The 27,227-nt window shown below is 43.3% G+C and overlaps 1 protein-coding gene across 3 annotated transcripts in view; it reads left to right on the plus strand.

The window, feature by feature from the left end:
* Positions 1-27,227, plus strand: part of SLC9A7 (solute carrier family 9 member A7) — a 148,884-nt gene that overhangs the window by 94,325 nt on the left and 27,332 nt on the right. For 2 of the 3 annotated variants that reach the window (XM_077888445.1, XM_077888443.1), the window contains exons 8-14: positions 706-806; positions 2,294-2,382; positions 2,475-2,588; positions 5,065-5,176; positions 8,815-8,968; positions 17,435-17,494; positions 21,638-21,701. In XM_077888445.1, the coding sequence (XP_077744571.1) occupies positions 706-806; positions 2,294-2,382; positions 2,475-2,588; positions 5,065-5,176; positions 8,815-8,968; positions 17,435-17,494; positions 21,638-21,701 (694 nt within the window). The remainder of the gene's footprint in view (positions 1-705; positions 807-2,293; positions 2,383-2,474; positions 2,589-5,064; positions 5,177-8,814; positions 8,969-17,434; positions 17,495-21,637; positions 21,702-27,227) is intronic. The other variant, XM_077888444.1, reaches the window with a different exon arrangement.

Here is a 27,227-nt window from a genome sequence, read left to right on the forward strand (position 1 = left end):
TTCTCCCTCCTCCTGAATCTCTGCCTCTCTTTCTCTCTATGCCTATCATAAATAAATAAATAAATCTTTAAAAAAAAATAAAGTACATGCTTAAATGGTTTTTGGTAATGCTACATTATTTTTTTAACTGTGGCAGAATACATATAACATAATTGGCCGTTTCAAGCATTTTTAAGCATACAGTTCAGTGGCATGAAGTACCTCCACACTGTTTGTGCAGTCATCCCCACTGTGGGATTCCTGGGTGGCTCAGTGGCTGAGCATCTGCCTTCAGCTCAGGGCGTGATCCCGGAGCCCCGGGATCAAGTCCCACATCGGGCTCCCTGCATGGAGCCAGCTTTTCTCTCTGCCTGTGTCTCTGCCTCTCTTTCTCTCTCCGTGTCTCTCATGAATAAATAAAATATTTTTAAAAAATCATCCCCACTGTCTGTTTCCAGAACTTTTACATCATCCCAAACAGAAACCATGTAACCCTGAAACAATATTCCCTTTCTCCCCTCTCCCAGCCCTTGCTAACCTCTTTTCTACTAGAAAACTTAGTTTTCATTACTTCAAAAACTAGCCAGCAGCTTTTCTTCTTTGAAAGAAGAGTTGAAAGGAAAGGATAGCCCTAAGGAGGAGGGTGCTGGGCTAATCAAGTGTGGTTCTTGGTGGGCCTGATAACTGGTTCCTGGAGCCAAGTTCCTTGACGGGGGCCCACGTGACCAAGTTTACCAAGCTGCACTGCTTCCCCCTGCTGGAGACCGCACTTTTCTTCCTGATGTCATGGAGCACGTTCCTGTTGGCCGAAGCCTGCGGGTTTACAGGTGGGTTTTTACTCGCCTGGGCCACCCTTCCCTTCATTGTATCCAGGGCTTTAGGAGCTGGAGGGGAGCTCATGGAGCCGCTGCATCGAGTTGATGAACTGCTCACAGAGCGTCCATATGAAGGATTGCTGAGCAAGGGGGATGTTCTGCTTTAAGAATAATTTTGTTTCCCAAAGCCACACATTTTTTAAAGAATGAAATTTATTGTTTCAAGGCCAGCTGTCTCTGAATACTCATTCTAACTGTAAATAGATGTTTAGCTGCAGAGGTTACTGAATACATTAACTTATTTGTACCATCCCCCTAGATTGCTACTTATTTTACAGGTAGTAACAATAACAAACAAAATCTGTGTCCTTGTAAGATTAACTTTGTATTTACTCAGATAAGTGTGAACACAGTTTGTCCTTGTTTTATCTCTGGTCTATTTAATCATTGTTTTTCAATATTATGTTCTTATGATGCCAGTTTCGGGTATTACTGGTATAAGTAACCTTGTGGTTTTAGTTCCTCACATTTTTCTCATCAAAAAAAATCACTGAATTTTTCCATTAGAAAACTCAAGTACAATTATTATACATAATCTAGATAGTTGGGAAGCTCTTTCATCCTCTTTGCAAAATACTGCAACATATCTTTACATGCAGCATTATAAAATAGCCCACTTCTTTAAAAGTTGACAATTTTCTGTAAATGTATAGACAAAGGCTAGGTATGTCAGTTGTCTTGCACAACATAATGGTTACCATTAATCAGAAATCAAGGTAATCAAGGCTTGGATAAATGGAACAGTACTCTGGATCCATTTTGTCTGAAGCCCACATCCATGTAAAAATAGAAAAAAGGATTTGCTCGCAATCAAATTCATGGTTTCTAACAACAGAGAGGAACATGACAAAAAGGATATGATGGGCCCTCATGGTCTCTCTTTTTTTAAAAGACTTACTTATTTATTTATTTATTTATTTATTTATTTATTTATTTATTTATTTATTTGAGCAAGAGAGCAGAGGGTAGGAACAGAGGGAGATGGAAAGAGAGACTCTCAAGCAGACTCCCCACTGAGCATGGAGCCCGACACGGGGCTCAATCCCACAACCCCGAGCTTATGAACTGAGCCGAAATCAAGAGCTGGCTATTCAACTGACTGAGCCACCCAGGTGCCCCCACAGCCGCTTTGAAGGAATGAAAGCTAAGTGCCAAATTCAGCAGGAGCAGAAGAGGGGAGAGAATGCCCTTAAAAGTGGAGCAAGAAGGGAAGTCGAGGACCTTCACCTTGAAGGAGGACAGTCAGAAAAGAAGGAAAAGTTGATATGAGTAGTGGGGGTAGGGGAGCATTCAGTAATAGGGAACTTTCCAAACTATCCAGAAAGTTGGATATGTTGGGCTAGCCTACCTTAAGTTTTTGTTTCAGTGGGGATTTTTTTCCTGCTTCTTTTTTTTCCCACTGATGTTTTTCCTTTCTTTAAAAAAAAATCTCTTACCAGGTGTTGTGGCGGTCCTTTTCTGTGGAATCACACAGGCTCATTACACCTACAACAATCTGTCGGTGGAATCAAGAAGTCGAACAAAGCAGGTGAGAGTGAACCCTCGGTCTTCACAAGTTACCTGTGAATTCAAGGGAGGAGACCCACGGGGTTTACGGCTTCCTTTTCCCGTTCTGTGCAGCTCTTTGAGGTGTTACACTTTCTGGCCGAGAACTTCATCTTCTCCTATATGGGCCTGGCGCTGTTTACCTTCCAGAAGCATGTTTTCAGCCCCGTTTTCATCATTGGAGCTTTTGTATCCTTTTTCGGCTCTTCTGTTTTCTATGTGTACAGGTGACCACTGCTGGGGAAACTCTAATAAGAAGAATTTCTGTTCTGGGTGAGTGACTGAGCCAAGTGCTAGTTCATGGTGTTTTCATGATGAGAGAAGAGAAGGCTTACGTGGTTCATAAAGCTAAATATATTTGATTTAAGGGTTAGCATTTGATCTAAGGTTGTCCTTTTCTGCATATTCTGTGTAAGGTGTTTTTTCTGTTACACTGGTGCTTGGCAGGTGGTAGCTTGTTTTGTAAAGCAGCCTTTTTATTTATTTACTTATTTTTAAAGACTTTATTTCTTAATTTATTTTAGAGAAAGAGAGTCTGTCCATGTGCACATGCATGCAGGAAGAAGGGCAGAAAGAGGGAGGGAGAGGGACAAGCAGACTCTCTGCTGAGCATGGAGCCTGACATGGACCCGAGCCCATGACCTGAGCTGAAATCAAGAGTCAGATGTTTAACCCACTGAGCCACCCACTTGCCCTGTAAAGTACTCTTCTTAGCAGAAGTTGTCAACTGTGTGAGTGCCAGAATCATTTTTTTATTTCATTACTGCCTGAGTTCCAATCCAGGAGGTTCCCAACTGGAAAGACCTGAAGGTTCTGTTACTCTTGTAGACTGCACACTGGTGCAGGCTGCCCAAAGAAGCCTGCAGGCAAATGAACATGCTTTCAGTGGAGTGTCCCTGCTGTTATAGAACACAGTGAAAAAGACTTCTTTTTTTCCAAAAAAAAAAAAAAAGAAGAAGAAGAAGAAAAGACAAAGTGGAAAAATACTTGATTCTTTGACTTAGATCCATTGTGAGCACAGTTTTTGGAAGAAAGGCACAGTTTGGGGATTGGCTTCTCTCGAGGAAGGAGGGATGTGAATGCCCAGCACTGGATTGCCAGCTCAGAGTTTTGATCACTTTGCCTCAGATCCTATTGTTTTTATTGAAGTAAACTTCTCTGGGGATTGGAACCATAGCAGTCCAGCTCAGCCTGGATTTCAAAATGCTGAGCCGGCGTACCCTATTGCTGGGCATTTCCTCTTGCCTTTTCTGATGCCTCACAGCTAACCTGAAGAAAAGAAGTGTTTTTCCTCTTCTGGGCTATTCATTTACAGTACAGGAATAGGTGGCATTCCCTAACCAGCTCCATAGTGACAGTGGCCTATTGCCATGTGGAGGCCTTCCGGTTAGAGTGTTAGCTGCTTCAGCTGGGGCTCTTCGTTGGTCTTGCCCACTCACCAGACTCACAGCTAAAAATCTGGGGGCTCAGTGTTCTCATTTTTGATTCAGAGAGACCTTGCACATCCTCTGGATTTGCATTCCTAGCATAGCATCCTGTGAGGGAGAGTGAGAGAGCAGCTCTTGTTTACAGAGGAGGGCCTGGCCGGGAGGGCGAGCAGGGCCCTCTGGAATCCTGAAGGCCCCTGAGCGCTTGAGGAGCTTCACGTGGCTTCTGGGATGCTCTCGAAGCTCTCGAAGCATGACCTGTCTCCTTCTGTTGAAAACAAAACAGCCCAACACAGAACCAAGGGGGGTAGGGAACCCAGCTGAAAGCAGAAAAAAACAGGCAGCCCTTTACCCCAGAGAAGGCAGAAGACCGTTGGGCCTTTGCTTCTGTCTGAGGCAGCTGTAGCTTGCGGCAGCTGGTGCTCGGCTGAACCGGAAGCTCCCGGCCCTGCGGCTCCCACGGCGGTTTCCTTCTGTGACCAGGGCAGCCTGCAGCTCTCTCCACTGGGCTTTGGGCTTAGCTCAGCAACTGACAAATGCCCTATTTCCCGGAATTCTTTGCCTTCCAGGCTCCCGTGTTTCCTTGTCAAGACATTTGAGCCCCTCAGGGAGAGAGATCTTCCCCCCTGCCCCCACCACCACCTCCCCTTGAGTCTTGGGAGGAGTAAGAATGCTCCTTAAGTGTACCCAGTACTTTAACTTTCTCATTCGTAGCATCTTCCTGGTCATTTGGGACCCTTACTGTTTACTTCCGACCGAGGCTTATGAACTCTTGCCCAGAAAACTTGCTCTTTACCATTTGACCCCAGGGGTTAGGCGTTTGTTCTTCTGACTCTCCTTCTTATGGAGCCCACACCACTGTTTACTCCTCTCAACACCCCCCCCCACATCCCTGCCGGGGTACCCGTGCTTTTTTCTGGACCCAAGACCGGGAGACTTGGTCTACACCAGCCTAATTACATCAAGAAGTTCCAACAACACAGTTAATGGGTTAGAAATTACCTCTGGGAGCCAGGAGGTTGGGAAAGTTGGCTAGTTGAATCCCCACCTGTGGCTGAGGCTCACTTTGAGGGAGACTAGACAGCCTGGCTGCCTTGTGCTACCCTCCTACTCTTTGTGCAGTTATCTCCTGGTCATGAGGTATCACAGCATCCCTAAAATTCTCCTCTCTGCCAGAGGCTGGGGGAAGGTACCATTCTAGATACCTGTTGGGTCCTTAACCTCCACCTGGTGGTTAGGTTGCCATCTTTCTGGGCAGAGCTGCACACATCTACCCGCTCTCCTTCTTCCTCAACTTGGGCAGAAGGCATAAGATTGGCTGGAACTTTCAACACATGATGATGTTTTCAGGTAAAAAACCATAAATGTAAAGAAAATGCATTTTGTTTGGCAGGAATGTTAGCATGATTAAAATATCATTGATAAGGTTCATAAAGAGATAGAAGTTCAAATTCCTGGTTCTTTAGTATCCCCCCACAGTGCTGAGTAGACCAACGTACACAGAGTTAAACAGAGTTAATATGATTTTGCAAGCCATACTACCAAATGTGAACATTCTCCCCTAAAATAGACACATCTTCATTTTTATCTCTACCACCCACAGTACCTGAAGATATAGAAGTATTTAAAGTACTTGATAGTTTTCTAGTAGATGTTCATAATCTTCCAGAAGGGCTCCAGATCTAGAATTAGAAAGGAGATAGGCCTTTAATTAAAAAAGAACACAGGCCAAGTCACTCAGTACCTCCCAGCTACAGTATCCACTCTTGTAAAATAATGAAATTGAACTAATTAGTTGAGGTTCTTCCTAGCTCCAACTTTCTCTGAAGCAGAAAACAAAAACCAAAAAAAAAAAAACCCACTTGCATAAACAAGATGAGCCCCAAACCAGAAGTTAACAGCTATGATAGTTCTGCTTAATTTACACTATCTCCCAGATGCCGCCCCCCCCCACTATAAAGCTGAGAAGTGTGCAGAAGCCACTGAGCAGACAAAGGACAGTAAAGTATGTGGAGGTAAAGGAAGGAGAGAGCAATTGGCATGAGCTGATGGTGGTAAGCATCAGACATTATAGACAAGAGCCAAGTTAGAGCATTTTTGCAGAACAGAGGGAGGAGATGGTAGGGCAAAAGGCTACAGTGATCCTTCAAGGTACTTCTGTCCTGTGTGGGAGATGGGGAGGGGCTGCACAAGAGGCAAAGTGAGCAGCAGCCGTCTTACTGCTACGTAGTAGTGCTCAGGGGCCTCAGAGTCTTACCTAACTCTCACCAATAGGCACTGCTTGGCAAAGCAGTTGCTCTGTGTACTATGTGCTTACATCTGCACTTAAACATGCAGCCTGCCACAATGAGTCCCTTTCACTCTGACACACGTTCATGGAGCATTCTTTTTATAAGCCACAGTTCTGGGTTCTGGAGGATACAAAGACAGCCTCCTTGCAGGGCTCACAGTCCCCTGTGGGGGAGGAAGGTGTGCAAAGAGCTAAGTGTCTCTGGAGAGAGGGTGACAAATTGCACCTAAAAAGTATGGAGTCAAAGTGGAGAAGAGGAGGGCCTAGGGTCATCTTTACCAAGGGGGTAACCTTCAACCTGGGCTTTCGAGAGATGGCTCTCGTGAGGCAGTGGGTTGGAGAAACAGGAGAGCATTGCCAGGCGTGGCTTTTTCCAGGAAGGACAGCAGTGTGGTTTCAATGTAAGACATGCAGGGTAATGCAGAAAGAGGGTAAGGTTGGATGGGGAAACTGCATCTAGGCTGCTGGGAGCCTTTAGGCTATATAGGAACCACCAATTGGGCTCGTTAGAGCACCTTGCCGGGCCCCACCACCAGTGATTTTGCAGCTCTGGTGCGGGCCCCAAGAACTTACATTTCTCATATATTCTTGGCTGCTGCTGGTTTGAGGAACACACTCTGAGAACCACTATTGGAGTCTGGACCACAGAGAAGCTCCAGTGCTGTGCCAAAGAGTTTGGGCTTGACTCAAGAGCAGCTGGGCAACTTTAGAGGTTTCTCAGGAGGGCATGCCAAGATCCTCCTTACATATTCAGAAAGTACTGCTGGAAAAGAGCAAGACCAGCTGGAGATAACTCAGTCACCTAGACAAACTTAAAATATGTTCATTATTTTCTGTACTAAAAGACTGAGAAATACACAGTGCTGTTTAAAGATATCTCCTGTAAAAATTATTTCCTGCTGGGAGCAATCTTGCCATTGAAAGGAACTCAGTTCTTTAAAGTGATGAAAAACCCAAGGCTTCTCCTTCATTTTGCTTACAGTATTTACCTAATAAGAGAAAGACAAATGTAGTACACATTGTCTATCTCTGACCCCCAAGTGTTCTTCTTTGAGACAACATCCCTTTAGAGGCTTAGATATTGATCATTGACAAAGCTGGCTGTCAGGCAATCTAAATCTGTATAAGTATTTCACTAGCACAGAAAACATTAACTTTGCTCTGTTTTTTCATGTCACTTTTTGGAATCATTCTGTGGTAAATCGTGAAGTTCTCAGATTAGTGAATTTACAAAATTATTAGGAAAGGTAGGAACACCTACACAAACAGATATAGTGGGAATAACTTCTCATTCTCTCATAAAATGTACACAGTCTTCCCCCCAGTGAACAGGAACTTATACCATATTATCTATTAAAGACCACGGATTCAGTCTTTACTATAAAATAAATGATGATCATAGTATGAAGAAGGAACAGAAGAGCTTAGATAAACATGAAAATGAAAAAAAAAACATGAAAATGTGTGGGCATAATATTTTTTTAAACAAACAACATTAAATGTAACAAAATCTGATGCAAGATGAAAATATGAAAACTCACATAGAACAAACATTTGTAAATATATATTAAAAATATTTACTATTGTTTCACTTCTTTGTGAGTGTTGCACTATGTAGATCAAAACATATGCTTTCAAAATTAAAGGTGAGTATGAATATACTTAGCTTCACAAATTTAATTTATCTTCCTCAGGGTGTTTTTTAGTGTAATCGACACATAATGTTACGTTAGTTTCAGATGTACAACATAGTGATTCAGCTTCTCTATAGGTTGTGCTGTACTCACCACAAGTATTTGGTGCTCAATCTTAATACCCATTCATGTGAATGAAGGGTCAGTGAATTATAGCCCCTGGGCCAAATCTGGCTGCTTCCCATTTTCATATACTCCATGGCTAAGAGTGGCCTTTACGGATGGACATCTATAATCTAATGACAGGGGATCCTAACTCTGAAATCCAATTAAGTGAAATATACTCCTCCGAAAGAATTCCATTGTTTTCATTAATGCACCTATATTATAACAAATTGTACTCCATTATTATTATTCTATTCTTGGCTTCCATTGGTAAGATTTTGTGGAAATTTGTTTTTTCTTGTATATATAAGTACCCACACTGTATCCTTGATTTTTTCCCCTTGCCCCACAAAGCATAAAACATTTAATATCTGACCCTTTACAGGAAAAGTTTCCAACCCTTGATGGAGATCAGGTTATATCATTTCTTCTTTGTGTTGCTTTGCTAAGGAAATGCGGAATTGTTCTGTGGTTCATGGCACACAGGCCACAAATATGCATTTGGCATATTCATACCTAGCCTGTTACTTAAGTTTATAATGACTGTAGAGTGCCTGGATCACAGACCTAGAGAGCTTATGTTAGTTATTTCTTATTTACATTTCCTTTTACTTCATGTTACAAGCACGAGAACTGTTTCAGTAATAAGAGTGTTATTATCCTAGAATATGTTATACAAAGTACTGCTGTGTTTTTCTCATTACATTTGGGCATTTTACAAGAAGAAAACTTCCAACTGGAGAAAACCATATTCCCTTAAGTTTCTTCTTTCTGAAGAAGACAACTTGACTTGCAAACCATACGTGGATATAGTTCACTAGCCCCGAGTGGCAGCAGTGGATTCCAGGACATGTTGTCATTTGGCCTTATAACCAAATCCTCTTCTTTGGTCCCTGCAGGCCTCAGGGGGGCAATGGCATTTGCACTGGCCATCCGAGACACAGCATCCTATGCTCGCCAGATGATGTTCACGACCACCCTCCTCATCGTCTTCTTCACCGTCTGGGTCATTGGCGGAGGCACAACACCCATGTTGTCATGGCTTAACATAAGGTCGGTTTGAAACCATGGCCAGTTTCATGTCTAATTGTGTCACTGTGCTCACCCAGGTGTGAGACAGCCTAGTGTTCGGAAGGTTTTTATGGGGTTTTGTTTGGTTTGGGGGAGCAATTAAAAAACAATATGTAAAAATTCCAAATGTCAGATTTTCCACAAGAAAAAAGATGGTCATTAAGAGTTTTGTCAGTACGAAAACACAAGGCTTTTGAAATATCCAGACCTTGCTAGAACAGTGACATTAGGGCAAGAATTCAAAAGTCCTAAAGCTGCAGGCAATAGAACGGACATAACTGCTGGCAACGTCTGGCATTTCACAGTCCTTTCAAATCAAACTAAGTCCTCCGAAATAATCTCATCCACCAGAAATAAAAAGAGGCAATTTGAGTTTTGTTTCTAGGAGGAAATTGCTCTGTTACTTCTTACTCGAGTGCACAGAGGTGACATTTCCTGCCTAACCCTCATTTGTTGCAGCCTCCTGGATGTTCCCCGCCTGTGGTTTTGCAGCTGTATCAGGATGGAGAGCACTGATCTAAAGTTGATTTTTTTTTACGAGCGTTTGAATTGCAAAGTATGCTTGTGAGCCCCAGCACCTGACAGTAAAGATGACGCTGGAACAGAGGTCACGAGTCACAGAGCCTAACTCTGGCTCTGTCTTCAAGGCAAGCCCTTCCTGTCTTTGGGCCTCAGTTTCTCTGAATGGTAAATGAAAGCAGGCTGTCAGATCTTCTACCAGCCCCTTCAGGCCTCACTGTATGTGTTCTGCCTCATGGGAGGTGCTCCCACCACATCCCTCAGTTTGGAGTCTGCAGAGGGTGATTGTGATCAGAGCGCCACAACACTCGGGGCGTGCATGGGTGCAGGGAAGAATACTCTGAAGAGCCACCAGGTGGCAGTGTTTTCCTCTTCCTCTGCGGGCTTTTAGCTTTTTTTTCCTTCTCTAGAGCATAGAAAGCACCAGACTGACAACTGCAGAGCATACCTAGCTTGAAGGAGAGAGCCTATCCAGACCTCGTGGTCATCCTTAGAGTCGGGGGTGGGGGGACTGGAATTTGGGAGAAAACTGGAATTTGAGAGAATAGTTTCCACCACCTCCTCCCCATCAAGGACTTGTGTACTGATGGCAGGCAGGGATTCCTGGGCTTGGCCTCTGCCAGCGGCACCATATCTGGGCTCCTTGTGGCTCTGCAGAACCTATGTGGGGCTAATTGGTGGCAGCCATAGAATAGCTGACGCTTGTGTGATGCAGGCGTTGTACAAAATGCCAGGCCTGCATTAAGACCAACTTCATAGCATTCCTATAAAGAGGCTACTACGGTCATCTCCATTTTAGAGTTGATAGAACTGAGGCATAGAGCAATAACTTGCCCAGGTCACATAGCTTTAGGGGGATGAGCCAGGATTTGGGCTCCGGCAGTCTTGCCACCCAGTCCACAGCCTTGACTACTGTGCTTTACCACCTGTAAGAAGTTTGCCTGCGTCAGGGACTCCTCCCTCTGTGTCGTGAAATTTGGGATGATTAGAATTTCAATTTCCTGATGTGAATCTCAAGAGTAGTATTAAGAGAAATAATTCATCATGGGAATATAAACCTGAAGAACAAAATGGACAGATTTTTGCCTCTAAACTGGCATGCAAGATGGTACCAGCCTTGTTCTGTGTTAGAATAAGGGTAAAAAAGGAGGCTTACCCTGCACACAGTTGAGAATCTTTAAGAATCTCAAGATTAGGGGCGCCTGGTTGGCTCAGCCATTGAGTGTCTGCCTTTGGCTTGGGTCACGATCCCATGATCCTGGGATAGAGCCCTGCATTAGGCTCCCTGCTCAGTGGGGAGTCTGCTTCTTTCTCTCCCTCTGCCCCTCCCCCACTCCCTGCTCATGCTTGCTCTCTCTTTCTCTCTCTCAAATAAATAAAATCTTTTTTTTTTTTTTAAAGAATCTCAAGATTGACCTCTGAGGTTACTTCCTGCTCCTCTTTGGTCACTCTCAGTAGGTACCCTGGAGGCTCAGAGCCTGATTAAATCATGTTTGTTTTTCATGCTAGTTTATAAGCCTTCTACCCCACAGACATATATAGGACCAAATAATTTCCCACTGAATGGAGAGAGTTGACTTGTGACATTTGGCACTTCTGATAACCCTTTTCAGGACTGGATCATTAAAACTGTCCTATCCAGCACTGAGAGTTTGGGTAGCTCTCCCTGAGGCACAGAAGCTGTATATATACACACATAAAATAACTGTATTGTTGTGGAAATATTGATGTAATGTATATATAGCACCCAGAACATAGCAGCTAGCATACAGCGAGAGACCAGGAAATGACTATGTATGTGACTGGGTATAGGAGAGATCTAGTTTCTCTGCATCCTTGCCAGCATTTGGTGTTGCCACTATTTTTCATTGTAGTTGTTCTAATAGGTGTGTTGGAATACTTCACTGTGGCCTTAATTTGCATTTCTCTAATGATTAATGATGTTGAACATCTCTTCATGTGCTTATTTGCCATTCATATAGCTCCTCCTGGTGAAACACCTGTTCAAACTTTCTATTTTCTAATTAGATTGTTTGGAGTTTTTAATTGAGTTTTGAGAGTTCTTTCTTTATAGTAGATACCAGTCTTTTGTCAGAGGTGTGATTTGCAAATATTTTCTCTCAGGCTGTAACTTGTCTTTTCATCCTTTTAGTGGAATCTGTCATAGGCCAGAAGTTTCAAATTTGAGGAAGTGCCATTTATCATTTATTTTTCTTTTACGCATTGTGCCTTTGGTGTTACATCTAAGGACATTCCATTAAGCCCTAGGTCCTAAAGATTTTCTTCTGTTATCTTTTGAAACTTTTTTAGTTTTATGCTTGACATTCAAGTCTATGGTCCATTTTGGGTTAATTTTTATATAAGATGCAAGGTTTAGGTTGAGGTTTTATTTTATTTACCTATGGCCACCCAGTTCTGGCACAATGTGTTAAAAAGCCTAGTCTTGGGGCTCCTGGGTGGCTCAGTCGGTTGGGCATCTGCCTTCGACTCAGGTCATGATCTTAGGGTCCTGGTATGGAGCCTCACATCAGGCTCCCTGCTCAGCAGGGAGCCTGCTTCTCCCTCTCCCTCTGCCTCTCCCCCAGTTAAGCGTGCTCACGCTCTCTCACTCTCAAATAAATAAAATCTTTTTAAAAAACTAGTCTTACTCTATTGAACTACTTTTATTCCTTTGACAAAACCCCGTTGGCTATATACATGTGAATCTGTTTCTATTCTGCTCTGTTGATGAATGCTTTCAACGCTCCACCAGTACCACACTGTCCTGATAACTATAGTCATGTAATAAACTTTACTATCAGGTAGAGTGAGCCCTACCACGTTATTCTTTTTCAAAATTGGTAAACCTATTCTAGTTCTTTTCCATATATGTTTTAGAATAAGCTTGTCTATCTCAAAAAAAAAATCTTGCTGGAATTTTCACAGGAATTGTGTTAAACCTGTGTATCAGTTTGGGAAGAATTGCCATCTTTATTATGTTGAGTCTTTCAATTCATGAACATGGCATGTTTCTTCATTTATTTATATTGTCTTTGATTTCCTTCATCACTGCTACATGGTTTTCAGCATACAGTGCCTGTACGTGGTTTGTTAGATTTATATTGGAATCTTTCTTCTTTTTTGAGCAATTATATTATTCTATCTTTAATTTCAATTTCCATGTGTTCATTGCTAGAATATAGAAATACAATTGGTTTTTATATTTTTTTAGAGAGGGAGAGAAGAGGGAGGGGCAGAGGGGGAGAGAGAGAATCTTAAACAGGCTCCATGGCCAGCACAGAGCACTGATGCAGGACTCGATCCCACAACCCTGAGCTCATGACCTGAGCTGAACCCAAGAGTCAGAAGCATAACCAACTGGGCCACCCAGGCCCCCTGGTTTTTGTTATGTTGTTCTTATATCCTGTGACCATGCTGAACTCATTAGTTCTAGGAGGGTTTTGTTTTGTTTTGTAAATTCTTTGGGATTTTCTACATAGACCATCACATCATTTGCAAACAGAGACAGTTTTATATCTTCCTTTCCAACCAGCATACCTTTTATTTCCTTTTCTCAACTTACTGCTCTGGCTAGGACTTTCAGTATGATGTTGAGTAACAGTGACATGAGCTGACATCCTTGTCTTGTTTCCAGTTTTAAGGGGAAAGCATTCAGTCTTTCACCAATAAGTGTAATATAGCTGTATGGTTTTTGTAGATCTTCATCATCATCAAGTTGAGGGAGTTTCTGTCTATTGCTAGGTTTTTGAGTTTTTTTTTTATCATAAACAGGTGTTGAATTTTATCAAATGCTTTTTTCTATAGAGATATGATCATATTATTTTCCATGCTTTGCCTGTTAATATGGTGGGTTACATTGATTAGTTTCCTTTTTTTTTTAGAGAGAGAGTGCACATGTAAGTGGGGGGAGGGGCGAAGGGGAGGAGAGAGAATCTCAAGGAGGCTCCACGCCCAATGCAGAGCCCAACACAGGACTCAGTCTCGTGACCCTGAGATCATGACCTAAGCTGAAATCAGGAATCAGACATTTAACTGACTGAGTCACCTAAGCACCCGTTCCCCTTCATTTTAAAACTAACTTTCAAATATTAAACAAGTCCTACTATCCTAAAACAAACCCCACTTGGTTATGGCGTATAAATTTTTATATGAATGCTGAATTCTATTAGCTGTTATTTTGTTAAGGACTTTTGTGGTCTGTGTTCATAAGGGATATTGGTTTACACTTGGGTTTTTTTGTTTTTTTTTTTTTGTTTGTTTGTTTGTTTTTTGTACTGCCTTTCTCTATTTTTTTGGTTCCAGAGTAATCTGGCCTCACAAAATGAGCTGGGACATGTTCCCTACTCTTCTGTTTTCTGGAAGGCATTGTGTAGAATTGACATTAATTCGTCTTGAAAGTTTAATGGAATTCTCCAGTAAAACCATCTAGTCCTAGAGACTTCTTTTGCAAGAATTTTTAAATTGTGAAGGCAATTTCTTTAATAGTTAAAGGGCTATTAAGATGATCTGTTTCATGCAGCACCTGGGTGGCTCAGTCAGTTAAGTGTCCAACTCATGATTTCAGCTCAGGTCATGGTCTTAGAGTTGTGGGATCAAACCCTGCTTTGGGCTTCACACTCACCGGGGATTCTGCTTGAGATCCCCTCTCTCCCTCTCCTCCCACTCATATGCTCTCTTTTGCTCTCTCTCTCTCTCTCTCTCCCTCTCCCTCTCTCTCTTTCTCAAATAAATAAATAAATAAATAAATAAATAAATCTAAAAAAAAGGTTATCTGTTCCATATTGGGTGAATTGTGGTGGTTTGTGAAATTGATCCATTTCATCTAAGCTGTCATGTTTATGTTTGTAATATTGCTTTGTTATCCTTTTGATGTCTGTGAGATCTATAGTAACACTCCTTGTTTCATTCCTGATATTGGTAATTTGTATCTTCTCTCTTTTTTTTCTTGTCAGAGGTTTGTCAATTTTATTGATCTTTTCAAAGAACTAGCTTTTTATTTCATTGATTTTCTGTATTGTTTGTTTTCTGTTTCATTGATCTCTGCTCCTATCTTTATTTTTTTCTTCTTTCTGTCCAACTCTACCCAGATAGCATAATGAAACAAATAGGTGGACAATACATATGGTGTTAGTGCATTGCATTTCCCAGATATGAATACATTGTAATTATGTAAGTGTAGAAACTGACATTTATCACATGATCACATGAAAAGAAGTTCCCTCTGAAATAAAGTAATGAGATTCATTGGGTTTTCTGGCCTGTGGTTTCTGATGTTACTTCATGACCGTGAATCATTTACATGAACCAGTTTCTTATTCTAAATTGATTCAGAAACCCCCTGAAGTTCAGCGTGGTGTTTTGACCTCTGTGACGAAAGTACAATCAATACCTACTTGTTCCTTACTTCTCCAGGCTACTGATAGAGACCATGTGGTGTTAAGTGGTTGCTCAGAAGACAAAGGCCCACGGTGGGATTTGGAGTTCCATCCTAAATAATTAGAAGTTAGTTGTGATTTTTAACCATGGCTATGTACTAGTCTGCGTATAAGATAAAAATGAAAAAACAAAAGATAAAAATGAATATTCCACAAATCCAAAGCTAGGTCACTGCCCTCCAGAAATCCAACTTAGCTTTTTGGTATGTTGTGATCAATATTTTAAAACATAATGGCAGAACGCTCCAGTTATTTCCTATTAATGCACAGACTACATTTTTTTGTAGTCCCTTGAGCAAAGGTTGTTATTCACAAAAGGCAGAATTTTGGCAATTAAAAAAAAGAAAAGACCGCCTTGTATGTGCCCAGAGCACATTTTGGCAGCGTGGTGGCTGTTCTGTTTAGAGCACCCCAGCTTCAGGTGACACACATGTCAAGTGGTAGTGATGGTGGGGGTGGAATGGCACATGTGTGGCAGTCAGACGAACAGGTACTCTTCGCACTCTAGAGTGCAGTCGTGCAAACACTCAAGGACAAGTAAGGATACTCTTCTCAGTATAATCCTGTTAGACTGAGAATTTACGATAAAGCTCTTTGCCAGATAACTTGAAGAATAAAGGCAGGGAGAAGCCCTGAGCTCTTTATGTAATAGCATTTGTAACTGAATATTTTTTAAAGTGATTAAGGGTGCCAGCATGTAATTAGAGGGTGGATCCTAGGGCGCCTGGGTGGCTTGGTTGGTTGGGCATCTGACTCTTGGTCTCAACTCAGGTCGTGATTTCAGGGTTGTGGGATCGAGCCCCGTGTTGGGCTCAGCACAAAGTCTGCTCGAGATTCTCTCTCCCTCTCCCTCTGCTCCTCTCCCTTCCTTCCCCTGCCAAATAAATAAATAAATCTTTTTTTAAAAAGAGGGGGCAGGTACTGTGAGGTGAAGAACTGGAGCTCTGGGGTGTGAGAGCCTTGGCCACAGTCTTGGTTCTACCATTTTCTACCTTTGTGACCTTGGGCAACTTATTTAGCTTCTTTACTCAGTTTCCCCACCGATTTAGATGGGGACAGTAGTGTAAGGATAAAATAAATGTGATAAAGAATTAAATATACCATCTGAAAAAGAAAGAAAGGTACAATCTGGTGCATAGTAAGCATTGAGTCTATGTTAGCTCTCAATTATTATATGTAATATGTATTGTGTATAATATAATATTATCATCACCAATAATAGCCTTAGTACTGCTACTATTGCTATTTTTCTTATCAGTGAATCTTACTTTAATGGAGTCCAGCTTGCTTTTCTGGAATTTGTTATAATTTTTCAATTCTACAGTAAAATAGTCTGGTATGAGTCACATTCTGAGCATGTGACTTGTTAAAAGTACCGTGTTAAAAAGCATCCCATTCTCACTTGCATATTCTGGGGGATAGCCATAGCACAAGAATATGGGCATTATCTAGCACCATGTTTTTCCACCTTGTTTTCATTGTTTCCCTTCACGGAGCCCTTGGAAGATGTTTTTTCTCCGATGACCTCTTCCAATGAAATTTAAATACCACAGATCCACTGTATACTTGTTTATGTATTATCATGCTTTAGAGGGCTATAAACCATTGTACTAGCTAAAACTTTTTGTCTCACAAGAACCAATTTTCACACCCATGGGGCCAATACCACCCCTAATTTAGAACACATGAGTTAACGCAGTGGTTCTCGATGGAGGGCAGTTTACCACCCAGGGGACATTTGGCAATGTCTGGAAATATTTGGTTTGCCTCACCTAGGGTGGGAGGGCACTACTGGTATCTAGTAGGTAGAGGCCCAGGCCCAAAATGTCAGTAGTGCCAAGATTGTCAGTAGTGCCTGCTCTTAGTACGATGACAAAGTTCCAATGCACCCTGAATAACCCAGAAATTGTGAAGACAGGTAAAAATGGACCATGTTAACTCTAAGGTGCAAGAGAAAGAGAATAGCAGAAGTTGGGTTCCTGACTTCTGTCAAAAAAAAAAAAAGGCCATCTTTGTCTTCTTAAGTATTGTTGCTGTTTTCAACAATATGGTGCTTTTTGCTCTTTCTGTCTAATATGTGTCAAATTATGTGTAAATGCTTCAAATATGTGTTTAGTAGCAACTTTGTTTTCTATTTTTTGTACAGATGTATCTTGCTTTATGAAACAGGTGACCTGGAAAATTGTATAAATGCACTTTCTATGAGTTGCATACATTCCTTTGATTTCCTTACATTATATTTTGAGAGGCTTTATCTTCATTCCCAATTGATCCTCATTTGACCTAGCTCCTAATACTGTTGCTTTAAGTTTGAATTTAGCAGCAGTTCTACCTCCCTGGGTTTTAGAGAATGGGGACAGTATAAGAGGATACGGATTTATATTCAGAGTGAGCCAGCCTATTCTTTGATGGACATGGTCCAGGTCCTGTGCCCAGAGCTCCTGGCTCCCCTGTTGTCCCCATAACACTCACGTTCCCTTCTTCTGCTGCCCAGAGTTGGCGTCGAGGAGCCCTCCGAAGAGGACCAGAATGAACACCGCTGGCAGTACTTCAGGTGACACAAGGGCATCCTCAGAAACAAATTAACCGGGCCTGGCTCTTCTCCTCCTTCTAACCTGAGATGTTTCTCTTTATGCTGTTTTGTCCCTTTCTTGCTTCCTGTGTGCGCCAACCCCCTGCCCCTTTTAGCAAAGGGGCAAGAGGTCAGGTCAAGTCTAATCCCTTTTCCAGCCTTTCTCTGGGTTGATGGATGTGTCGGTGTCCCTGACATTCTGTTCTCTTTCCCTGAATATTGGACAATGTGTGTCAACACCAAAGCCGAAGTTGGCAAGTGTCTCCTTTCTTATACAACTGAGCTTAGTGTCGAGAGCAGTCCATTTTCAGAGCCACAGATACTTTTTCCACAAAGCCTTGTTTATGATCTAGTAAACAAGGCTTTTAATTAATTCATAAAGAAAACTAGAATTTTATATTTCAGCCATGACTAGGGTATGGCTTATATCATCTTAATTAAGTACCAATGCTATTTGAGTTTTTTAAGTATGTGTTTGTGTACTCATACCTCATGGTCAATCAGAAGGTACAAAAACAGTGTTTAAAAAAAACAGAAGATAAAGTCTCTTCTAATGCAGTTTGTCTCTCGGTGTCCATCCAAGTTTATGATTGGATTATGCTTAAGAGCAGCGACATTGGGCAAGCAGAGCGAAGAGTTTAATGTTTCTTTTTTCCTTCCTGTGTCTATATCAGCATGCATTGTTTCTGATCTGATTCTCAGTGCTGGTAGATAAATCAATGCAGAATAGGCTTGAGCTCTGTTCTTGCCACTGTGAAAGTACGTCACTCTCTGAGGGCAGTGGAGAGAACAACGATGCTTATCATCGGGTATGAACGTTGCACTATCACCAGGCTCCAGATGGACTGTAATGATGTGCATATAAGTAATGGAAGCTGTTAAGTTCCCTGGGTTTACACTTTTTTTTCTACTGTTTAAAATACACACACACACACACACACACACACACACACATTCACTTTTTGGAGGCCTGACTGTAGGTAGCAGATAAGTTGCAGAGGAGACCCTTTCTTTTGAAATATCCCACCTTCAGGAAGGAAGGTCCTGTGGGCAAAGGACAAGTTATTACCCTGGGGATATGTGAGAATTCAGACTGTGACCTGGTGTCCAAGGTTTTACATGAAGGTGTGTGTCTCCTAGTCCTCGAATTATTTAGGGCTTCAGCCATTCACGTTTTTGCAAAATTATCGGTTAATGTAGAACACTCCTAAAATTCCTGAGATTTCAATGGCATTTTGGAGGCAGCTAATCAGAATGTACTTATTATCATATTAGAAGGGAAATTATTCATGTTCTTTCCAGATTTATTCATTCCAGAATGAGCACATTAGTTTGACTGCTTTATTTTCTCACTTGGTGTGAAACCAAATGAAATGTAAAAATGCACTTCCTTAGTCGTATTAGCCACATTTCAACTCAGTGTCTGGCCACATGTGGCTCTTGGCTGGCACACTGGACAGCGCAGATCTAGCCCACTGCCATGGTTGCAGAAAGTTCTACTGGATAGTGTGGATCTAGACTTACTCCCAAGTTCCCCCAAACAAAATGCTGAACATTATGAGTTTGAGATGAAGTTAGGGTGGCCCTGCTTTGGTGAATTGATGAAGTTATTTCAACATTTTATATTTGTTGTTTTGAATTCTGGCCTGGCCACATGGGCCCCAGGAAAATAGAGGAGCTCCACTGACATTGCCAGGACTTGCATGAAAATAGTCACAGCCTAGTCTTCATAAGCAGTTCTTGTCGACCAGAATTGAATTCTTGTTAAACAAGTCTTTTTTTCTCTCTTAATAGAGATCAGTTAAAAGAATAGAGGGGGCTAAATTTCATTTGGCAGCTTTTATTATATTTGGCTTTACTTTCATTATTGTAATACAGGGCATACTTAACCTTTTGTCCTACTCATAGTCTTCCTATTTCATCTAGGCCAGTAAAGTCAACTTGCTTTATCTTTGCTGATGTGGAAGCCGTTTATGAAAGCTAATGACACCTATTTCAAAATTCACAGTATAGAAAGAAGAGATTATTAGTGGCAGATCTGGACTGCCATATTCTTGGCCATATTGTGCCTCATGCCCTTCAGGTAACATAAACTCATTACTTCTGCCCTACAATATGGTCAGGCCTTATGGTTAGATTGAGGGCTGCTATGTCACCTGGCATTCTGGTAGGCTGTCTGAGAAACACCAGGGTAACCAGTGCTCTGCCTCTCTGAGTCTGTACCAGGGAGCTCAGCTAAGTAAATTAGTCTGCCATGAAGGGGTTTTGTGCTGCTATAGAATCCACAGAATAAGGCCTAATGTTGGATTCCTAGCTGTTGATCCTACAAATGCTGACAAAACTACCACATGGAGGACTTTTCTCTGTGGAGTGTGTGTTAAGCATCTCTAAAACAGATGAAGGCTCAAAATCAAGAGCTAGGAATTCCATATGTGACCACTCCTCTCACATTTTGATACATTAGACACATCAGGTGCATTGAGGCTCTGCTGTGACTTTTAGGGGCAGCCCTGAGGCCCCTGAATTGGATGGATTTTGTGTCAGAAAACCTCTATGAGATTTGTTGCTTAAAGGTCCTCGGATAATGTCTAGTTACGAGGACAAGCCTCCAACCCTCAGAATCTCCTCCAACCTGGAAGCAGCCCCTAGACATGTAGCAAAGTCCATCCAACTCACTACAAAGATCCTATCAAACTCCAGGCCCATAGGGAGGAAATCTGGTGTCTGGTACACTAGATTTTCATTAGAACAGTGCCTGCCATAATAGGCATCCAACAAATATCTGATGAATACATGGATTCATCTTGTGGTTTTAAACTTTGCCTTCAGCAAAATACAGGACATCCATTCCCTCTCCTTCCATAGTTCCTTTCAGGGGCGCACACACCTTGGGTCAGTGCTTGACGAACCTGGAATAAACAGGGTTGAGATTGGCTTTGAAAGGGTAGGCACATCTGTGTTCTTTACTGTTTACCTTTTCTACTAGTCTCTCTTCTCAAGAAATGACCTGGGCATCATAAGTGGGAAAGAGGGAAGGAGAGGAAGAAAAGTAGGATGCACACACATGAGGTTTTGTGTCTGTGGACCACTCTTTGGAGTCAGCACCCTGGTAGTGGACTGTTGGTTGAGGCCAGTCGGTGCCTCCCTTCAAGCTCAAGGCAGACCTGCCAAAAACTGAGATCTCAGTTTCCAGTTCTTTGCAACAGTGGAGGGAGTGTGAGAAGACAGAGAATTTTCCTGGCCTCTTTGTTCTCTCCCCCATCACCCTGTGATCGATGTCACAGTTCTCCACCTCAGAGTGAAGAGGGTACAGGCAGAGAGAATTAACAGATGCACAAAACAACAGCTGGTGTGTTACTAAGTCAAGACAACTACCCTAACAGAAGTGTGGGATTTGTTGCAAGTGGATTTTGCCACTTTGCTTTTTCTTTCTGCCTTCAGTTGTTGATCTTAAACATGCCACCTCTCAGGTCACCTCTGTTGCAGGAGGACATGGGGCTACCTGGAGAAAACATGAATGATATGCATGCTCAAGTATTCAGGGGACATGTGCTGATGTCTGCAACTTTTATTTGGATGCATCTAAAGAATAAGATGAATAATAGAGATATGGATAGATACGTGGTAAAGAAACTCTAGCAAGATGCCAGTGGTAGAGTCTAGGTGGTGGGTATACAGGTATTCACTATAAATTCTTCCGGCACTGCCCTGGATATGTGAAAAATTGCATATCAGAAGTTTAGGGAATTAAAAGGAGGTCAGGGCAGACGTGAGGAAGCAGCAGAAAGGAAACGGTATGGGGCAGTAAGACCCCAGTTTGGATAACTGGGACCATTTGGTGCAGGAAGGCAGAGGGACAGTTGCCAGCCGGTGCCACTCCGAGTGGCCTTGCATAGGGTGTAAGCACACAGTACTACTTGCCTCTCCTGCCCCCTGGGATCTGACATGGTACATGACCTCTTTCTCACGACTTTTGCATGACAGCCTTCCTCCTCTTTTAGCTAACTACTCCTTCCACTTCTGGAAGATGGTCAGCTTTTTGGCTACTTTCAGCCAGCATGGTTGCCATGGTCCAAGCTAATACTCTCCATTTTTCTCCTTGTCTTTCTCCCTGGTGACTTACAGAGTTGGCGTCGACCCAGATCAAGACCCACCACCCAACAATGACAGCTTTCAAGTCTTACAAGGGGTAAGTCACAAGAGATGCTTCTTCCAGGGGAAGACATTTTTAAAAGTAGCTAAAATTTATTGAGTATTTGCTATAGACCAAACATCTTTACGTGGATTCTCTCACTGTGAGTTTGACAGCAACCTTATGGGGTAGGGACTGTTACTGCCATTTGACAGATGAGAAGCTGAAGTTTGAGAGTCTAAGTGAGCCATCTGCAGTCAGAGAATTAGAAGGTTCTGAAGCCAGGGTTTGACCCCAGAGCTGGTGTTCTTAAACAACATATTGAGGGGTTAGGCTGGCCAGGAAGAGTATTCAAGCTAAGTCCCTGACTGCCTGCCTTCCAAAAATGGATATATCAGATATGTTGGCGACTGGCTCACTGTCAGTGGGTCAGAGTCTGTCAGTGGTGCCCGGGTAGGGGGAAGTGGGGATGGGGTCTGACTCTCTAGCCCAGAATCTGAGGAAGAGAGGAAGGATGTGGGTGATTAGAGCCCCTCCCCTTCCTCCAGAGCCTGGGATCCTTTACAACTGAGTTCCCCTCAAGCCCAGCAATGTCAGAGCAGCCGCCCTCACCCCCACCGCCACCCCCACCCCCAAGGGCTGAAGGTCACAGCAAGGCTAACAGCTAAGGCTTAGGGTGGTGGCAGCAGTGACAGCCTGGAACAGTGTGCCAGGGAGGGAAGTTGTACAGGCTGGGATCAGAGCAGCCCCATGGCAGCCTCGAGTATGACAAGCAGGGATGACTCCCTGCTGCTGCAGAGACTCCTGATAGAGTCTGTGTGGCAGAGAGGAGTAATCTGGCCTGTGGTTTTGCCATCTGTTCCAGTTACTGTTGCTGCATAACAAAACTGCACCAAACATAGGAAAGTGAGCAACAATTTCTTTTACTCATGGATTCTCTTTGTCAGGAATTTGGAAAAGGCATAATAGAGGCAGCTCGCCTTTGCTCCAAGGAGAGAGCTGGCGGCTGGAGTCATCCAAAGACTCATACACTCATATGTCTGGCACCTGAGCTGGGAGGACCCAAAGACTAGGACAGCTGACTGGAATGCCTACACATGGCTCCCCCACATGGCCTCGGGATTACTGGACTTCTTACACAATGACTCAGGGTTCCATCCCAGCAAGCAAGGTGGAAGCCGCATCACCGTTTCTGACCTAGCCTTGAAAGTCTCCCGGCATCACCTCTGTGACTTCCTGGTGGTCACAATGAGTTGCTCAAGCCAGACCAGATTCGATGGGAGGGGAGAGAGACCATAAGCTCTTTATGGGAGCATCAGTGAAGTGGCAGACATGGTTTTGAGCCACTACATCACCCTGTGTCTCCAGGTTTGCTCCTTCCCAAGGCTGACATTCTGTGGGCAGGCAGGCTAGAGGAACAAAAGGTTATGTTAAGAGCAGCAATCCGTTACCCAAATGTCACGAATTGGCCTCAGGAGTCAAGAACTGTTTTGTGCAGGATTGACTCCCCAGTGCTGAGCGCAGTGCCTGGCACCTGGGGGCGCTCGATTGGCATTTGATAGGGAGATGCGGGGGGGGGGGGGGGGGGCGACGAGAGAGCCCCAGTGCAGAGGAAAGCTTTACTGACCTCACACATGTGTTGTCCAGGAAACTGTGTTGGGAGTTTCTTTTTTTGCAGTCAGCTTTGAACCGTACTCAACCCTAAATCCAGTCTACATACTTCAAATTCCAGAGGACCTTCTAAATTACTCTAGCCCCCAAATCAGATCTAACAAGTGTCCCAAAATGTGGTGCCATGCAGGGCCAGGGAGTGCCGCCTACAGCTTTTTCTGATTTCTTTCTCTTTGAGGGGGGTCCCATCTTGGTGGTAATGCCCCTTAAGGAACACAAAGCCATGACCTCTGAAAGAGCTGGACATCTGAGGAAAAGTTTCCAGTGAGCTTTATTGGAGACAATATGATGCCCACTTTAATGGTACTCCAGAGGGACGCCTGGCTGGCTCAGTCGAAGAGCATGGGACTCCATCTCAGGGTTGAGTTCAGGCCCCACGCTGGGTGTAGAGATTACTTAAAAAGAAAATATTAAAACAGGAATAATGGTGCCCCAGAAGACCTTTGAGATTATATTAGAAGCGGCCCCTGTGTTGGGAACTTGTGGTTTCAATGAGAAATTCTTTTTGAAAAGTTGCCATTGCACTCTAGCTTGGATCAAGGAGTTTAGAAACCGAGAGTTCAGAACTGTGCACCTGGAAGCTAATTTAGAGTATAATGGGGGATCTTGAAACTCACCCTGAGAAAACCTGGGTGAAGTGTCTTTATTTCACTGAAAGGAAAATAATGGCTCTGGTAGGAAGATATGACTGCCCTATTCCAAAGCTTCCTCCCCAGGACTGCAGCTGGTCCAGATGAATTTTGTAAGAAAAACAGGCGAATTCCAGCTGGATAGCCAGGGTTTGGACAGATTTCATCTTGTCAGTTCCAGACCAAACACCTCCAGCCCTTTTGCTGCTGGCTGTTGTTGTTGTTGTTGTTGTTTTCAATTGCTCCTGCCTCTGGATTTAAGCATCTGTAAAAGGAAAGGCATGAAGTGGTTTGGTTGCTTTCACGTAGTCAAACTCACTATACATCTCATGAGAACTTCACATGGAGACACTGGGCTTGTAACAAGACTCGGTCACAAGCTTGTTGTCACTGGTCCATGGAAATGTTTGAGAAAGCAGCAGGTCCTAAGTTAGTGCTAAGCGTTCTGGCAGTGCCTTTAGCCTCAGCGGTGACAGCTAAGATAGCGCTCCCTGTCTGGGGTGTGGTCATCAGTGTTCCTGATGGCCCCCTGGACGGCCCTTTGGCCCAGTTGTGAATGGGCAGGTGGTGGCGACTTCTGCAGCACTACCAGTGGCACCCAGCGGCCGGCCCTAGCCAGGAGCTGGTGTCACAGCTTCCCTTAACCTACCTCCTTCCAAGCCTCACACTCAGTCATGCAGTGGGCCCTCAGAATCAGTTCCACTGGTATTTTGAGAGTCTTTCAAGATTGCTGTCAGATTGAAAAAAAGAAAAAAGACAAACTTCAAGCTTGGTTTTCCAGGGCACCTTCTTACAAATGACTCCTGCCCTTGTACTTAAAGGGCCTTATGTCTCTTAGTCCTCCTGGCCTGACTTTCTCAGTCCAGTGAGCCACTAACAGCAGAGCTGGGAGCACTCAATGGTCAGGAGCAACAATAAAACAGAGAAGTAAATGGGCTTCTCAATTTTTTTGGGTAAAATCCTGGGTTCTTGCAGTTTCCCCTGAAATGGATCCAGGTCACACGCTAAGTGATGTCATGAAACTGAAATCATAAGTGGGGAAAGTCCAGATGTTTGTTCCCCAGCAGAGAAGAAAGGCCAGTTCTCTTTACCTCATTTTCTAAATGATCTTCCTAAAAATAAATAGGAAAGTGACATTTGATGGGAATGAATTTCTCATGACAGCAGGATTGTTCCTCACTGGTTCTAGAAGCCCAAGAGTTATGGCTACAGAGCTGCAGAATATTAGCTCATGTGGGAGAAGGAAAGGAGCTTTTGGCTAGAACTTCTGGCTTTATGAGAGGGAAGCATAAGAATATTGTGGGCAGACTTCAGCTTCATGTCCCTGGCAAGTTTGACTCATTAGAACAAAACAAAACAAAAAAACTCAGTTGCTTTGTTTCTCTGGAGGTCTTGGTGACTTTGCAACCAAAACAAAAACAACCCCAGATGGAGGCAAGCTGCCTGGGCTTGGGGGTGGCCTCCCACCCCATTCAAGGGGGACTTTTTTGTGCCAGACAGAGATATTCACTTCCTTCCCCAAGTTTACAGAAGAGCACTCATTGATCAGCCTGCTTTGGAGTAGCTAGGAGCACAAATCTGAATTTATCCTGGCTTTATCATCTCAGCAGGATGGAGTCAGAAGCAGGATATTAATAGAATGTGGAGGAGACGAAAACATTGTGCTTGTAGTGTATGTGTGCACAGGCGCGCCTGGCAAGCACCACACACGTGCATGCAGAAAATCAGCTCTTTATAGTTGCATTGACTTACAACTTTCTAGTCCTTCCCCAGTTTTACTCTAGGCTGAAACCTGATACGCAATCACTTGAAATCTTTAACTTCAAACAGTTGCTGAAGGGCCTTTTCTTAAATTCCAGTAGGATGCTTTTCTTTTTGTTTTTCTGCTTGCCACCCCCTCACCTTGGTCCCTGACTTCCCTTTTGGCTATTTTTTTTTCTTAGAAGTACAAAATTCACATTAATTTATTCATTCATTTGACAAAGGCTTACTGAGCACCTATTATATTTCAGACAATCTTTGGGGCTCTGGGAATACATCTGCAAGCAAGACACCACATCCTTAAGGGTGTGGTGACAGTGCAATGAAGGGTACAGATAAGGGCAGAGAGTGCCAGAGGTGAGGTCAATAGACCTGGCCTTGCCGCTCACCTCTGAGTGTCCCCATGGACCAGCAGTCTGGGCCTTACCAGAGAGCTTATAAAAATGCAGACTGTTGGGCCTCACCCAGACCCACCCACTCTGAACTCACATTTTAAAGGGGTTCCCAGGAGGGTCATGTGCCCATTCACAATTTGAGAAGCCCTGGAGTAGGCATTGTGGAGCTCTTGATTCCCTGTTTTCAAAACCTATTACTCCCTTGTGAGAGTTGTAGGCTCCACCATCCCAGGGACAAGAAAAGGGCACAAATTAGGTCACATCACTTATTTGTTCTTTTGCTCTGCATTAGATTTCTAGGGCCACTGTAACAAACTCCCACCCACTCAGTAACTTCAAACACCAGTCTTACATTCTGTAGGTTAAAAATTTGGTGGGCTCCGCTGGTTTCTTTGTTTTAAGGCCAAAATCAAGGTGTTGGTGGGGTTGGGCTCTGGGGGAGAACCAACCCACTGCCAGGCTCATTCAGATTGTTGCTAGCATTCAGTTATATAGCTGTAGGACTGAAGTCCTGTTTCCTTGCTGACCCTTGGCCCAGGGTCAAGCTCCCCTCCTAGAAGCACCTGCTATTTCTTGGTTTGTGGACTCCCTCTATCTTCAAAGTGAGCAACAGTGGGGCAAGTCCCTGTAACATGTTGAATCTTTCCTGCCTCTTCTTCCACTGCAACTCTCTCTTTTACCCTCTTCATCTACTTTTAAGGGCCTGTGCAATTGCAGCAGCCCTCCTGGAAAACCTTAAGTCCATCTACAAAACGCCTTTTGCCATGTCATGTAACATCAGGCTCCTGGGATTAGGTCAGAGAAATCTTTGTGGTGTGGGGAAGGGAAGTGTTTTGCTACATCTCTGGGAAAAAAAAAAAAAAACATAAGCTGTTGTCATTACTGTAATGAAATTTTAGCTTTGAAAATTTCTTTTAACAATAAGAATGGGGATCCCTGGGTGGCGCAGTGGTTTGGCGCCTGCCTTTGGCCCAGGGCGCGATCCTGGAGACCCGGGATCGAATCCCACATCGGGCTCCCGGTGCATGGAGCCTGCTTATCCCTCTGCCTATGTCTCTGCCTCTCTCTCTCTCTCTCTCTCTCTCTCTCTATCATAAATAAATAAAAATTGAAAAAAAATTAACAAT

This window comes from Canis aureus, chromosome X (assembly GCF_053574225.1).
Source record: "Canis aureus isolate CA01 chromosome X, VMU_Caureus_v.1.0, whole genome shotgun sequence".
In the NCBI taxonomy this organism is placed as follows: Eukaryota; Metazoa; Chordata; class Mammalia; order Carnivora; family Canidae; genus Canis; species Canis aureus.